This window comes from Eretmochelys imbricata, chromosome 2 (genome assembly GCF_965152235.1).
Source record: "Eretmochelys imbricata isolate rEreImb1 chromosome 2, rEreImb1.hap1, whole genome shotgun sequence".
Lineage (NCBI taxonomy): Eukaryota > Metazoa > Chordata > Testudines > Cheloniidae > Eretmochelys > Eretmochelys imbricata.
The window spans coordinates 3,573,189-3,589,668 of NC_135573.1; the positions used below are offsets into that span (position 1 = coordinate 3,573,189).

Consider the following 16,480-nt stretch of genomic DNA (forward strand, 5'->3'; position numbering starts at 1 on the left):
TCAGGCATCAGAAAGTGGCAGGAGACACAGGAGGGCCCCACTCATTTGACTGAAGCTACAAACAGATGTGGGGTAGGACCCTGATTATTTAGTTGTCTAACTGTAGTGCCTAGGAGCCCTAGTCATGGACCTAGGTGTGCTAGGTGTTGGACAAACCCTTACTTGGGTCAGTTGCGCCAGAGGCTACCCGCGGCTTTTGGCTCAAGCCTCCTGAGGGAAAGAGAATCAACAGCAGCAGAGACCACACATGGGAATCACCCCTGCCAGCATTTGACAATGAAGCTCCCTCTTCCCCAGCCACTTGTGCAGTCTGAAATAACTCTGGATCTGCCCCCTCACCACAGCCTATGAAACAGACCCCAGCACAAAGCCATGTCATCTTCCACACCATGTCCCACAAGGAGCATCACCGCTACAAAGCCAGGATTACACATATGCTCCCTCCAGGGTAGGAGGAGGCTACTAGGAAACAGATCCAACCATTAGTAAGAATTCCTGGCCCAGTGCAGAGTTAGAACAGACTGACAGAGATGGGGCTCTGTTTATCTTTATTAGGGTCAACTCAGCACTTGGCCACCAGCATCAGAGAAACCGTCTGGGAATGGATATGTCTGAAGAATCAGTCAGGTTATGTATCGGCATAACAAAGTAAGGGGTGCCTTCTGCTGGCTGGGAAATGGCACACATCCATGTTCCTCCACAATCTAATACTACTTTACATTTTGGCAGCACCTAAGTCCAAGGGTCTAAAGGCCTCACCATCTTCCTAGAGATGCAAGTTTGGCTTATTCCCATTTTAAAGATGGGACCCTGAGGTTCCTAACTCGAGACCCCTTGGTCCTGATTTGCAGAGCTGCTGCGCTCCCACAACTTGCAAGATAGCTCGAGTCAGGCACCCAAAATTAGAGGCTGCTTTTGAAAATGAGTCTAAGTAACATGTCCAAAATTAATGACAGTGACTGGAAAAGAACCCAGGAAACCCAACTCCCCTGCTGTAACCAGCTGATAACACTGTCTAGCTAAGAGCATGGAACTACCCTGTGACTGTGTCAGACAGGGGTTCATGGGGGTCTGAGCTCAAAAGGTTACAAATTCTACCTTCACTTCTGCATCAGCGCCTTTAGACAACCAGGGCACCCGTGTCTGGCTGCAGCTCTGTGATTTTACTGTGTGCAGCACTCAGAGCCCTTCCTGTTACGTAAGGAGCACAGGCCATCACTTATGGGCCATAAAGTGCACTTATAAATGAAAAGCAGAGACCAGCTGTGGGGAACAGAACATTTACTCTGTCTTGGTAGAAGGGAAACAGAGTCTCCTTTTCTCTAAACATCCCTCAGTCAGCCTCCCATTTTGAGCAAACTCTGGGCCCAGATGTAGCCTCTCCTGAAACCTGACAAATGCTAGGCCCAGAGACACACAGGCCACCTGGTCCCTCCCAAGGCAAACACATAGTCTCTTCATGCTATACACCCCCTCCACTGACACCATTAGATACGAGAGAACCCAGGTTCTCCTTTCTGTTCCCTTCACCATCAGTCTTTACAGTAACCACGTGTCCGAGTGCTGAACACAGTAGCATGATTGCAGCAGCAAGGCATTCAGCTCCTTGTATGTCTGCTCCCGCCAGTGCGGCAGCAACACCTGGTTGTTGAACACCCGAAGGTTGGGCGTGCCACTCCGTAACAGGCTGTACAGACAGGACCAGCGGCTCTGAAGAGACAGCCTCGTCCTCCGGTTCAGGATGATGCCCCGAACCGTCTTCTTGATCCTCAGCACTCTCAGGGAGGGCAGGTCGAGGTGACAGAACACGAGGCCACGGCTCTGGGACACGTCCAAGTACTCCAGGGATCTGGATTCCAGAGAATAGGAGATGCCCAAGTCTTTGACTGGCACCAGCACATGAAGGATGAGAGTTTTGAGGTTGGGTAGGGCTTTGGTGAGATCTTGCATGATCTCTGGGCAAACCCCTTTGAAGCTCCAGAAGTATTTCAACTCTAAGGTGTGAAGCTGCTGGAACTGGGTCAGCATGGCAACTGAGTATGCAGACCAGTCAAAGGGCAGCTTCATCCTGGTGAGCTTTGGAGATCTCTGGATAAACTTCTCCAGAAGGGTCTGGAAGTTGCTGATCTGGTCCATTTTGGTCAGGCTGACCTGAGTCATACTGCAGGTGCCTGGCGGGTAGAAGTCTGGGGGTTCCAAGTGAGTCAAGGTCCAGTTGAGCTCCAGCTCCTGCAGCTCCCCACAGTGGACAGTGTCCAAGAAGCGTGAAAGGAAGTCAGCCCATTTGGTCTTCTGGTCACCCAAATCAAAGCTGGCCCTGAGGACTAACAGGCTAGCACTGCGAGAGCTCAGGTGATAGGCATACTGGTGGACCCACTCTTTCCATCTCTCAAATTCTCTGGCAGAAACCAGCACCAAATCCATGCCTGATTGGAAGGCCCCCAGTCTCATGAAGTCAGCCACCCTCCAGAGCCTGGGGGTGCGGATCAGCTTGCTCCAGGCTTCACAAACCAGGGCAGCTGTGCACTTCTCCACCTCGGAAAGGAAAGAGAAGACATGGAGCTGACAGTCCACTGGCAGGAAGCTGAAGGGAAAGTAGGCTGGACTCCTAGTCCTGCGACTCAGCTGCATGCGGCACCCTGAGCCCGCCCTGGCCACGACTGGGGTTCCCGTGGCAGTGACCGCAGCCAGCTGAGGGGGGGCTGCACGCTGACAATGTTTCCTTTTCCGAGGCATCGTGCCCAGCCAGCCACAACCCAGGCCCCACCCAAGGCAGAAGGTCAGTGGCAATGATGCTCAACTAGGCACGTCGGAGGGAGGCGTGGCTGGCTGAGTCCTGCTGAGAGAGCACGACACCCTGTTACACAGGACGGACCAGAAACCCCCATCAAACCCCCGCTCCAAACTTCACAGCACCCGGGTGCCGTGCAGCCAGATGGCTCAATCGCTCTGGGATCGGGGGTGGGGTGGGGGCCATGGCCTCCCTGTTGTCTTCCACCTTCCTCTCCGGATTGCTACCCATCCCCCTCCCCCAACCCTACCTCCCCAACTTGCCCACGACGGACCGACCGACCTCTCCACCCCCCCTCTGGCAGTACTGCTTTCTGCCCCCAGCCCCCCCCCCCAGGCAGAGCCCTTCCCCCAGCCTCCCAGAGCAGCCCCTCACCCTCACCCAGAGTAGCTCCTCCCCCTCCCCCAGCCTCCCAGAGCAGCCCCTCACCCTCCCCCAGAGTAGCCCCTCCCCCTTCCCCAGCCTCCCAGAGTAGCCCCTCCCCCAGAGCAGCCCCATATTCTCCCCTCGTACAGCCCTGACTCCCTCCCACATACCTGCTCCCCCGCCCCGGGCTCTGAACGGCTCCTCCCCTCGCTGCCCGCATTGTTACGGGCTCTTCCGGGTGCCCAGCCCACACAGCGGCGCGCTCTCTGTAGACGTCATCAAATAGCGACAGGGGCCGGAGCAGTGGAGAGGTGAGGCCAGAGCGTCCCTCCGGCTCGCCCCTCGCCCCCTGCTGGCGGGCCCCGGAACCGCCCGCCCCTAGCAGAGGGAGTCAAGTTCCCCGGGGCGGGTCAATGCCCCCCCACCCCCCCCACACACTCCGCAAGGCGCATCCCCAGGCTCCCCCCGGCTGGGCCCCGAGCTCCCCGCCGCCCCCCCCCCCCCCGCAAGGCCAAGGAGGGTCGCCAACTTTCTAATTGCAGAAAACCGAACACCCTGCCCCGCCCCTTCTCTGAGGCCCCACCCATGCACCGCCCCTTCTTTAATGCCCCACCCCTTCTCTGAGGCCCCGCCCCTTCTCTGGGGCCCCACCCATACACTGCCCCTTCCTTAATGCCCCACCCCTTCTCTGAGGCCCCGCCCCTTCTCTAAGGCCCCACCCATACACCGCCCCTTCCTTGATGCCCCACCCCTTCTCTGAGGCCCCGCCCCCGCTCACTCCATCTCCCCTCACTTCCTCCCCATGGCTCATTCTCACCGGGCTGGGGCAGGGGCTGGGGCACGGGCGGAGGTGAGAGTACACCAGGAGGGCAAGAGCCAGTACGTAGCCTCACCCACTTTCCCATTAGATCGTTCACCCTGTCGACATATTCGTTACTACTCACACCAGCACCCCGCTTAAGAGTTCTAAATTTCACCCTATATGTATCGGGGCAAAATGTCCTCTCCTTTGGAATGGGGCTGAGGAATTCCCTGAGACCGGAACTGCAGTAACATGCTGCATACCAACCAGCCCTTAGTGGCTCGGATGAGAACAGATGCCACCTATAATAATCCTGTGCTTCCTCCAAGCGAAGGGTCTCCAAGTCATGAATCAAGCATTTATAACTCCACTGGGAAGTTGGTCAGTATCATTAACCCCATGGGGAAACTGAGGCACATAAAGTGGAGGCACTTTACCTGAAGGCTCAGCAAGTCAGGGACTGAGCTACGGATTGAAGCCTGGAGTCCTGACTCTTAAGACTGGGTTCCAAACATGAGACCACCTTGACATCTAGAAATGGGAGTAGAACCCAGGTGTCCTTGTAACGCTGCCTGCAGTGACTCAAGAGCATGAGACCCTACCTCAGGGCAGACTGTTAGGAACCAGGGCAAAAACTCCACATTGATTGTGAATTCTATACTTGGATTTCACCAACCAGTTATCAAGTGTGAACTCCTCAGACACTATAACAGCCTTACCATGGAGTCACAGACAGTCCTGTTGGATACTCTGATCTATTGCACCACCCTGGTGAGCCTACCTTTGTGATAGATGGTCTCTTACACCAAGAATCACAGCAATATTCAGGTTACTCCCAATCCCAAAGGATCAGTCATTTACCCCAGGTCAATTGCACCCTAGGTCTCACACCAAAGACAACGCTCGTAGCCAATCCTATAAAAATCTGTATAAAGATTTATTAAATAAGAAAAGGAAATTAGAGCGTTATTTACAAGGTTAAAGCAGGTAACAATAGATACACAAATTTGCTACAAACTTAAACTTCAAAAGTTAATAGAAGCTTCTATAATAAGCAAGTATTGTACGTCCTTTAGGGCTAGCCCAGGCTGAGCCGCTGGGAAATCTCTTGTTTGTGAAGAACAAATCGTGTCAAACCAACCTGACACCTTTCTTTGACAGGGTAACAAGCCTTGTGGATGTGTGGGGGGGAAGCGGTAGATGTAGTGTATCTTGACTTTAGTAAGGCTTTTGATACTATCTTGCATGGCCTCATCAACAAACTAGGGAAATGCAACCTAGATGGAGCTACTACAAGGTGGGTGCATAACTGGTCGGAAAATCATTCCCAGAGAGGCAGTATCAGTGGTTCACAGTCATGCTGGAAGGGCACAACAGGTGGGGTACCGCAGGGATCAGTTCTGGGTCTGGTTCTTTTCAATATCTTCAGCAATGATTTAGATAATGGCATAGAGAGTACACGTATAAAGTTTGCAGATGATACTAAGCTGGGAGGGGTTGCAAGTGCTTTGGAGGGTAGGATTAAAATTCAAAATGATCTGGACAAACTGGAGAAACGGTCTGAAGTAAATAGGATGAAATTCAATAAGGACAAATGCAAAGCGCTCCACTTAGGAAGGAACAATCAGATGCACACTGTGACGCTCTGTACCTCGGAGGAACACCCTGCACCCTCTATGTTCATCTTTATAAAATGATTCTGTGGTATCCAATTCAAAGTTTGTCGTGTTGTTCATGGTGCACTGAGCATTGTTGTTACAGTAATGTTATAGGTTATAATTTCATGTATATAGTTATGAGGCTGAAACTGTATCCTCATGGCTTAAAATAAGCCCAGGAAAAAACTCTCCAAGAGCAGAGAGGCAGTTCACACCTTTGTGACGAAGTGGGACTGTTCTTAATGTTTCCTCTGAATAGTGTGAGGGTACCTCAGTTTCCCCTAGGCAGTTCTTAAGTCTCTTGGTGGGGGGATAAGGGTGTATGATCATTGCAGAACCCTAGAGGGCAGGTGTGTGCAGGGGTCTGGACACAGAGAATGGCCGACACCCTGTTTCCTGGCAACTGATGGCCTTGCCCTTCCCCCCTGCAAGGTGAGAGCTAAAGGGTTGGAGACAAAGAGATCAGGTGACCTCCTGGCCCGGGAAAGGGACAAAGCCCAGAGGAGGAGGAGCTGGAGAGAGTTTCAATTGGGGGCTGGCAGGGACATGGAGTGAAGTGCAGATGTGGTTGTCTGGCTCACTGCCCCCCAAAATGGACCCAGCTGAGGGGTCCTGTTCTCTGCACCTACAAGCTCTGTGTTAGACCATGTTCCTGTCGTCTAATAAACCTTCTGTTTTACCGGCTGGCTGAGAGTCACATCTGACTGCACAGTTGGGGTGCAGGACCCTCTGGCTTCCCCAGGACCCCGCCTGGGCGGACTCGCTGTGGGAAGCGCATGGAGGGGCAGAGGATGCTGAATGCTCCGAGGTCAGACCCAGGAAGGTGGAAGTTGTGTGAGCTGTGTGTCCTGAAGACAGTCTGCTCACAGACAGGAGACTTCCCCAGAGTCCTGACTGGCTTCATAGGGAGCAGTTCCAGAGCATCGCCCGGGGACTCCGTGACAGCCTCATCAGGGAAGGTATGGAACAAACCCAGCCCAGCCTCACAGGAACAAAGGGCACTGGCCTAGGCAGCAACAAAAGAATCTGTTAGACTCTCAAGGGAGTCACCTCCTTTCCTTTGGTCAGTTTGGAACTGCGATGAGGTAATGCTCACCTGCCTCTGAAGGGGGGTGGTATAGCCAAGAGGGAAGAAAGGACATGATAAAAGGGAGAGACATGTGCCATGCTCTCTCTCTTCCACTTACATCTACAGACACCACACCAAGCCACTGAAGCGCTGATCAAAGGGGAGAGCCTGGCTGAAGAGCAACCAGCCAGCCTGTGGTGAGAAGTATCTAAGTTTGTAAGGACATTGAAAGTGTTAAGACCAGCTTAGAATGCGGTTTGAAATTTTATTTCATTTGACCAAATCTGACTTACGTTTTGACTTATAATCACTTAAAATCTATCTTTATAGTTAATAAATCTGTTTGTTTATTCTACCTGAAGCAGTGCGTTTGGTTTGAAGCGTGACAGAGACTCCCCTTGGGATAACAAGCCTGGTGCATATCAATTTCTTTGTTAATTTGACAAACTCATATAAGCTTGCAGTGTCCAGTGGGCATTACTGGACACTGCAAGATGGTTTGGGTCTGGGACCGGAGGTATTGGCTAGTGTCATTCGGTTACACAATCCAAGGAGCAGCTTACATGCCAGAGGCTGTGCATGAACAGCCCAGGAGTGGGGGTTCTCACAGCAGAGCGGGTAACGCTGGCTCCCAGAGTCAAAGCTTGGAGTGACCTAGCAGATCACCAGTCCAGACAACACCAGAGGAGAATATCACACTCACATAGAAAATGGGAAATGACTGCCTAGGAAGGAGTACTGCAGAAAGGGATCTGGGGGTCATAGTGGATCACAAACTAAATATGAGTCAACAGTTTAACTCTGTTGCAAAAAAAACAAACATCATTCTGGGATGTATTAGCAGGAGTATTGTAAGCAGGACACGAGAAGTAATTCTTCCACTCTCCTCCTCACTGATTAGGCCTCAACTGGAGTATTGTATCCAGTTCTGGGCATCACATTTCAGGAAAGACGTGGACAAATTGGAGAAAGTCCAGAGAAGAGCAACAAAAATGATGAAAGGTCTAGAAAACATGACCTCTTAGGGAAGATTGTAAAAATTGGGTTTGTTTAGTCTGGAGACGAGAAGACTAAGAGGGACCATGATAACAGTTTTCAAGTACATAAAAGGTTGTTACAAGGAGGAGGGAGAAAAATTGTTCTTCTTAACTTCTGAGGACAGGACCCCCCCCCCCCCGCCCCCGCAATCTTCTTATATACGCACATCCTGTCCGTGACTCCACAAAGTCGTGGAACCTCCTTGTCAATTTCCTCCTAGCAGTGGCCAAAGTGGCCGTCTAGAGCCCCACGGAGAGGCTGTTGGTTGGGGGAGGGGGTGGTCTCTGCGACTGTGGGCCCTATTTCTGTTCCACTCGCTGCTCATGTATCTGGGCAGAGTTCCTTTGGGCGGCGTCCGCTGGCCCCCCTTGACACCTTCACAGATCAGTGAGCCCCGTCCGGGGTTCTCTGCTCAGTGTCCCCTTCAGATTCCCCACTTTTGACCCTCACACCTGTCCTTGCTATTTTTTCTGTTGTCCGTCCCCGCCCCCCGGCCTCAAATAATCATTTGAGTCCAGGGCACCGTGGCTCCTCCCCATAGGCTGGGGGAGGGTCCTTTAGTCTCCCAGAACCCAATATGAGCTCCCACGCTGAGACCTCTCCCCGGGATGGAGCTCCCTCATTCCTCCTATTTAGCCTTCCGCTCTCTTGCGGTGCATTTGGGGCTGTGGGGAGGTGTCTGATGTCCAGGGTATCTCTCAGGGCAGGGGTAGCTCCTCTCCACGCACATACTGCCCCCTGCCAGGGCACCTTCACCCTGAGCTGGAGGGGCCTTCCTTTGGGGTTGCCACCCTTCAGAGACAGCTCTCAGACCCCCACCCGCCCCTCGCCAGGCTGGGCGAGGGCAGCAGATCCCCTGCCGGGAGTTTGGAGGCCAGCAGGACATCTGTGCCTCCGGGGTCACCATCTCTGCCATGCTGCTCACCAGTGTGGCTCAGGGAGCTACCTGCAGGCAGGACACCCGCGTCACGCTGCTTTCTGCTGCCCCCCAGGGCCCCCCCAGGGGCAAGGAGGTGGGCTGGCCTGGCGGGGCGCATGGGGTCCGGCGCCTCGGCGCCAGCCACACTGACCTTCTGACGCCCCACCCTCACGCCCCCCCCCGTTCATTTCCACCAATGAGACTGCAGCATGCAAATTAACCAGCGGGGCCTGGTGATGATTGGCTGAGTCACCTCTGCTGTCACACTGAGGCCTAACCAATCCCCTGTGCTGCTGCTGAATCGAGCCAATGGACACGGCCGAGGGGCATCACAGCCCAGCTCCTGCCCCGGAGCCGGCGCTAGGCATAAGCAGACGAAGCAGTTGCTCAGGGCCCCAGGCAGCTTGGGCGGGGGGTGGGGGGCTATTAATTATAGTATGTGTTGTGTGTAGGCCCCCCCACCCTAATGGCCTAGCACCAGCCCTGTTTCCCGCAGCGCCCCGGCTCGCGAGTCCGATGTGTCTCCAAGGTTGAGGGTGTCTGAGGGTTTCGGGATGGCCATTTGTCAGCCAGCAGGGGCCGAAAATGTGTGAGGCGCACGGGCAGGGGTCGCCCAGGCGCCAGCCCCTCCAGGCGGGTTGGTGTGCCAGTACGGCTGCAGGGAGTGGGCGCGGGGTAAGGGCTGGGCACTTGGGGAGGGGGCTGCACAGCAAGGGGCTGTAAACCCTGGCTGGAGAGCCCAGCCCAGCCCAGCCTGCCTGGGCGGGGGGGCCTGCCTCGCTGCCTGCTTCCTCGGGCTGGGCGGTCAGTTCAAGTGCAGCCCAGCAATGCCAGCGCCTCCTGCAGCTGGGGCATGTCAGGGATGCCAGGGCTGGATCTCACTCTCACACACTCACACACACAATCTGGCACTGCTGGACCCATGCCATGCCAGCATCCTCATCAGTCCAACGGCACATTGTGATGTCTCACAGCCTGATGCAGGCGACGTGGCTGTGCACACCTGTGCCCCCAGGCTGTGCGAGCGAGTGGGCCCCCTCCCCCGCCAGCCACGTATGGGGCCATCAGGGCCTCAGGCTGCGCCTGCCCCTGGAATGGGGTGTCTGGTGCAGATATGCCTCCACAAACAGCTGGCACTGCTGGCTGGGCACGGTAAGGCCAGGGCATCCCCCCCCCCCACCACACACACACACATCTGGACCGGTAGAGCACAGGCCATGGCAACAGTCACTGTGACATCACACAGTGAGACATCAGCCTTCCCTGGGCATGCGGCAGCAGGAGACGAGGGAGCTGGGAGGCCCACCCCAGCTGGCACCTGAGCAGGCTTCCCAGCTCCCCACTTCAGTGCAGGTGCAGCCAGGATTCAGGACTGTAGTTCTCCCTGAGAATGGGGCTCCGGGGGCGGGGAAGCAGCCCTGAGAGCTTGGCACCGTGACCAGGCCCTCCATGGATGGATTACCCCCAACCCAAGCACCTGGCAGCCTGTCTGGGCACTCACCCACCCCCCAAGCCCCTGGCAGGAATCCTGCCTTTGCATGAAATGTGAAATTCTGTTTAGCACCCAATGCTGTGCCTTTGCCAAGTGCCCCGGTCCCTCAATGCCTCGCCCCTGGGCTGGACAGGACCAGGGCCTCTGGCACGTGAACGCCGATCAGTGGCCTGCCTTGGGCTCCCCATTCATTCCCCCCTGCCCCCCCCAGTAGAGATGTTGCAGGTGATGCCCTGCAGCCAGGCTTCGCTTTCCGGCAAGTAGCATCACAGAGGCTTGAGAGCAGCAGAGCTGGGATGCTCACTTGGGGACAGGTAGGATGTGCCCTGCTCAGTGTGCTGGGAAGAGGCGTCCCTTAGCCCAAAGGCAGAGTCAGGGCAAGGAATGACCTCAGGTGCACAGGGGAGCGATCCAGCCCCATCCAAGCCCAGCAGCCCTGCACACCCCATTCCCAGTGTGTCTGGGCGTGCCGGCATCATGCTGGGGCGCTATAGCAGAACCAAGCCCTGCCTGCCTGAGTTTTGCCCTAATCTCTGCCGAGGGTGGGGAGCAGGGGGAACCTGTGTGAGCCCGGTTTGGTGGCCAGGAATCACACTGTCTGTCTGTCCTAGTGAGTGGAAGTGCAGCTCATGTCCCCAGGTCTAGGTTGCTCTGGCTAAGCCTTTTTAAAAAGCTTCCCAGGCATTGCCATGCTAATATCCTGCAGTGGTGAATTCCGCAGGTTAACAACATACAGCTCCCTTTCAGCCATCTCCCCACCAGCCTGCACCTTATCCTCCAAGCATGGGATCTGCCAGGCCCCTCTCCCGCAACAGCCCTGCCCTCCCTCACCCCTGCTACTGCCCCCTCAGTCCCTTGTACCTCTGCCAGCTGCCCCAGGACCCCCATCCACTGCCTGCAGCCGGCTGAGACCCAGACATGAGCCAGGAGAAGGGGGATGGGGCAGGAGGCATGTCCTTGCCCGCCATCGCTGCTCGATGCTGCGCTGTTTCAGATGTCAGTGAACTAGAACCATTGTGCAGGGTACTGGTGGCCCAGCTGGCTCCCACCTAGCTGTGGCTGCATTCCCCTTGGGCTGGTGGAGCCCTGAGATCTCTGGGGAGGAGGCTGCTCGGGGCTGACCAGAGGCATGCTGATCACAAAGCGGGGGGTCACTGGAAGGGGTTCCCCATGATGGCATTGAGCTCATGGGGCTCCCTGAGCTTGTGCATCAGCCTTGACAGTGCCGCCCGCTGGGGGGGGGAGGGGGGCTCATATCACATGTGCCTCTCACACCTGCTCTTAATGATCATTTTTTTCTCCTGCAGCATCACCCCGGGGCCCCATGGGACTGGGCAAACCAGCCAGGGCTCTCGCTCTAGGGCTGGGCCCAACAGGGGATTGGAAGTGACGAACCCAGGGGGGAGGGCGGGGGCAGTAGCCGTGGTCCCAGACAGCTGCCTGCCCCACTCCTCTCTGGCTGCTGCTGGCTTCGCGGCAGAGGCAAAGGAGAAGCAGGGCCCTGTGGCACCGGGGAATCTGTCCTGGGGGAAGCGGCAGGGTCAGGGCCCCCCTGTGCCCCCCCCCAGCCTGACAGGTGGCTTTGCCCCCACAGCATGGAGGCCGTTGAGCAGTACCCCCTGGCCCCACGCCCTTGGCATGCCCGCGTCCAGCTGAGCTTTGAGGAGCCGACCCCGGGGGGGCGGCAGCGGCCCAGAAGCAGGCCCAGCCCCAGTCGGCACCACAGCAAGCACCGGGCCAGGTCCTTCGACGACGTCCTGGTGGACGAGTTCGACATGCTCCTGGACGCAGCGGCCACCGTCATCCAGGCCGCCTGGCGCGGGTACCAGGCCAGGCAGCAGCTGCGCGCCCAGGACCACGCGGCTTCCACCATCCAAGCCACCTGGAGGGGATTCCTCACCAGGGAGCGGCTGGCCAGCCAGAGGGCGGAGGCGGCTGGCCAGCAGGGCTACGCGGCCAGCAGGGAGCACATTTGGGCCGAGCCAGAGCTCGCCGAGGAGCAGGCTGCTGTGGTGATCCAGGCCCACTACCGGGGCTACCGGGTGCGGTGTGAGATATACAACCAGTACTTGGCAGCCACCACCATCCAAGCCCACTACAGGGGGTACCGGACACGCCAGGCATTAGCAGAGAGCCACAGAGCCGCCACCACCATCCAAGCCCACTGGCGGGGCTACCATACCAGGCAGGTGCTAGCCCACACCAGGGCCCCGCCCCGCCCCACCAGCAGCCTGAGGGACTTCTTCAGCAAGACGTCCCGAGGGCTCGTCGACTACATGACGGGGGCACAGGAGGCCCCGTCCCGCCCCAGGCCGGGGTCCAGGAGACACGCCCACCCGGGGGCCCAGACTCCGCTCGGGTTCCCTGCTTGCTGGCCAGGGGAGCGCGGGGCTGGCAGGGAGAAGCCGACAAAGCCGCCAGCCCTGGCGCAGAGTGGGGGCACGGTGCTGCCTGCCCTCAAGAAATGCCCCCAGTGTGGGCGGAACACGATGGTCCGGGTCCTGGTGGGGGTGGGGAGGGGCACGGACTACCAGTCGGATGCCAGCTCGGAAGGACATTATTACCACACCCAGGGGCTCCCCCGGCAGGCGGCACCCAGCCACCCCAGCGCCAGGAGGGAGGGCACCGGGTACAGTGCTGCTGCAGAGCAAGCGAGCTACAGAGCTGGGCATGGCCGCGCTCAGGCCCGACGAGCCGGGGTCTCCCACACGGAGAGGGCGGAGGGAGCAGTCCGCAATGGGCACCGTCACTGGACAGGCACCCCACCAGCAAGCAAGAGGGTGGCTGAATATCGGGCTGCCCCCAGTGCGTGGTATCAGGGCAGGGAGAAAGGACAGACGGCTCGCCCCTGTGCGGCCTGGGCAGCAACCCGGTGCAGGGAGCGGGGCAGGGGCAGCACGGCTGACTCGAGTGCCATGATGTACCACGCCTCTGCCAGCTTCCCCCCGAGCTCCGAGCACCAGCAGGCCGCAGGGCCCACAGCCACGGCCTGGGTCTCCAGCAGCTTCTGGCCCAGCCAGCCCAAAGGCGAGAGACCGGTCTTCAAGACCAGGAAGCGGTACTGGCAGCTGGCGCGGGCAGCCACGCTCATCCAGGCCTTCTGGCGGGGCTGCCAGGCGCGGCGGGCACTGCGTGAGCAGAGGGAGGCTGCCATCAGGATCCAGTCGGCGTTCCGGGGCTACCGGACCAGGACCTACCTCTCTGAGGTGGGTGTCCTGAGCGGGGGCGAGACGGAGGAGGAGTCGGACAGTGCGTGGAGCAGCTGGCCAGTGCGTTGCCGCTAGGCCAAGATGCCCCGTGTGGGGCGGGGAGGGGGCAGTGCCGTGGGTTTGTTATCCTGCCAGTCCCAATAAAGCTAGAGTAACTGCAGCTTTTCCAGCGGCACCCGCTGCCTGGCTCCTCCAGCGTGCCAGACACTCACCCAAGCCAGGGAGCTGACTAGTGCTACCAGTCCACAGGCACAATTCACCCAGGGGGAAACTGAGGCCCAGAGCCAGGTGAGTGACTCACCCAGGAAATCAGTTGGATGCAGTGTTGTTGTAGCCATGTTGGCCCCAGGATCTTAGAGAGACAAGGTGGGGGAGGTGATATCTTTTATAGGACCAACGGCTGTTGGTGAGAGCGAGAAGCCTCATGTTACCTCACCCACCGTGTCCCAGGAAATCAGTGGCAGAAGAAACCAGGACTTCATATTTCCCTCCCTCCGCCCCCTACTCACTCCCCTCCCAGAACTAGGGGGCAGGAGTCCTGACTTCCAGCCCCCCCACCGCCACTCCCAGGTCTAACACCCTAGATCCCACTCCCCTCCCAGAGCTGGGGGCAGAACCCAGGAGTCCTGTGCTGGTAAATGTCAGGCCCCCATGTAAGGCTTGGCTATCCGGGGTCTTGGGGGGCTCTTGGTTATCTTGCCCTCCAGCCATTTCCCCCCACACACACACACCCCCCACTGGGTCTCCCCTGCTTCAGTGTGTTTGCGGGGGGTATCTGTCTACACTGCAATGAAACACCCGTGCCTGGCCTGTGTCAGCTGTCGGGCTCACGGGGCTGGAGCTGGGGAGCTATGAAGCTGCAGCAGAGCCAGTCGGGCTGGGCTGGAGCCTGGGCAGAGGGGGAGCAGCCGGTGGTTAATTGCAGTGTGGACGTACCCTGGGAAGCCCCTGGCAGTGCTATCGAGGAGACAGGGCTGCCGGGCACTGCGTGTGTGGCTTTGCCCAGCTCTGTGCCTCTGTACCCCCTGCCCTGTCTGAGCAGGGCTGTTCTGAGGGGTGGGCTGGCAGGGATCTCAGTCAAGGGGTCCCAGGCAGGGATCCCCCCCACACACACACCCCCATCGAGCTGCCACCTCGGAGCTGTTGTCCCATCATCTCACAGTCGGCACCAACGTGAGATGCTTCCAAGGAAGATGTAACCCCCCGCGATGCCTGTTACTATGCCGTAATCTACTTGGGGATGTGGGGAGGGAGCTGCCCCCGGCCCTGGCTCCCTTTATGGCCTGGAGCATGAGGATCAAGGCCTGTTGTAGCTGAATCCCAGCTGGAGGGCAGTGGAGAAGGTTTTTGTACATAGACAAACATCTGCATCAGGGTGTAGAGCAGGGGTGGGCAAACTTTTTGGCCCGAGGGCCACATCTGGGTGGGGAAATTGCATGCAGGCCCATGAATGTAGGGCTGGAGCAGGGGGTTGGGGTGTGGGAGGGAGTGCAGGGTGTAGGAAGGGGTGCGGTGTGCTCAGGGCAGAGGTTGGGGCTCAGGGCAGAGGTTGGGGCAAAGAAGGGGTGCAGGGTGCACGAGGGGGCTCAGGGCAGGGGGTTGGGTGCAGGAGGGGTGTAGAGTGCAGGAGGGGGCTCAGGGCAGGGAGTTGGGGTGCAGGAGGGGTGTAGAGTGTGGGAGGGGTGCAGGGTGCATGAGGGGGCTCAGGGCAGGGGGTTGGGGAGCAGGAGGGGTGCAGGGTGCAGCAGGGAGTTGGGGGGCAGGGTGCAGGAGGGGTTCAGGCTCCAGCCCGGCACTGCTTACCTGGAGCTGCTCCGGGGGGGCAGCAGCACACACCGGGGCCAGGGCAGGCTCCCTCCCTCCCTGCCTGCCCTGGCCCTGCGCCGCTCCGGAAGTGGCTGGCACCATGTCCCTGCAGCCCCTGGGGTGGGGGTGGGGGGGCAGAGGGCTCCGCACGCTGCCCTTGCCTGTGGGTTCCACACCTGAAGCTCCCATTGGCCACGGTTCCCTGTTCCCAGCCAATGGGAGCTTCCAGGGAGGTACCCACAGGCAAGGTCATCACGCGGAGCCCTCTACCCCCGCCCCCCCAGGGCCACAGGGATGTGGTGCCGGCTGCTTCTGAGGGCGGCACGGGGCCCACAGTGCCACGGGGGTGGCAATCCCGCGGGCCGGATCCAAAGCCCTGAGGGGCTGGACCCAGCAAGTGGGCCGTAGTTTGCCCACCCCTGGTGTAGGGTCTCAATGAGCCACCTGCCACACCAGCCCCCTGCAGCAGGGAGTTGCACAGATTAACTGCATGCTGCAGGAGGATACAGTGATCCAACCGGGGGGTGTAGAACCCAGCAAGGCCTCTCCTCATCAGTGTCTGCTCCCACCAAGCCAAACCCCATCAGATCCTGGACCAAAAGGCGCGTTGCTGGTATGGTCAGGACAGGTGCGGGAGGGGGAGACCACTGCCAGTTCGTTTCCCAGCTGGGTCGCTCAAGGTTGGCTGGGCTGTGGTTGGCTGCTGCCCTCGGAAAGGGGTGTGGCCCCACACAGGAGGGGATCAAAGGCCCCTTTCCTCCGCCCAGCTCGGAGACAAACACTGGGCCAGATCCAGCAGGGTGCCACGTGCCCTCCAAGCCCATCAATGGCAGGATGATGCCCCAATGTGGGGAACCCCAGGTCTGAGCCTTCCCACCTGGGCACCCCCCCCAGACCATGAAAGCTGGGGGCCATGCTGCTCAGGCAGCCGGACACTGGTACACCAGAGCAGTCGCCAGCACCGCCGGCCACCATCCCTGGCGAGTTTACTGGGCCCTTTTTGGTTTTGCAGTCGCAGCTGCTTGCGAGACCTGCCAGGAAACGGCGACTCGGCATCTGCCTGCACCACGCGCTGTGCCCTCTGCTCCTTCCGCAACCCCCCTGCACTCCCATGGCTGGGTGGGGCACGTCTGTCCTCGAGCACGAACTCTGGGGGGCGCCGGAAATATTAGCAGCGCCACCATCAGCCTGTCGTCCTCCACCCCAGCCTGCGGGCCTGCCCAGGCAAAGCCGCCGAGAGCGTGGGGACTCTCGAGACAGCGGGGAGGGAGAGGAGCAGGATGGGGGGGATCAGCAACGTCTCAGTGCCATCGTGGGGCAGGAGCCATCA

At 58.6% G+C, this 16,480-nt stretch overlaps 1 protein-coding gene across 2 annotated transcripts; it reads right to left on the reverse strand.

Annotated features, from left to right (window-relative positions):
* Positions 1–1,264: 1,264 nt before the first annotated feature.
* LOC144260853 (uncharacterized) lies at positions 1,265–3,541 on the reverse strand. Of its 2 annotated transcripts, none has more exons than XM_077809694.1 (2): positions 3,328–3,541; positions 1,265–2,839 (listed from the first exon to the last, which is right to left on the reverse strand). In XM_077809694.1, exon 2 carries the CDS (start codon positions 2,734–2,736, stop codon positions 1,540–1,542), a length of 1,197 nt encoding a protein of 398 aa, XP_077665820.1. In that variant the 5' UTR covers positions 2,737–2,839; positions 3,328–3,541; the 3' UTR covers positions 1,265–1,539. The 2 variants fall into 2 exon arrangements, with proteins under 2 accessions (XP_077665820.1, XP_077665821.1); XM_077809695.1 differs by having other exon boundaries at positions 1,265–2,836; positions 3,328–3,417.
* Positions 3,542–16,480: the final 12,939 nt, after the last annotated feature.

Excerpts from the sequence above, each read along its gene's own strand:
- LOC144260853 (XM_077809694.1), bottom strand. The coding sequence starts at position 2,736 with ATGCCTCGGAAAAGGAAACATTGTCAGCGTGCAGCCCCCCCTCAGCTG.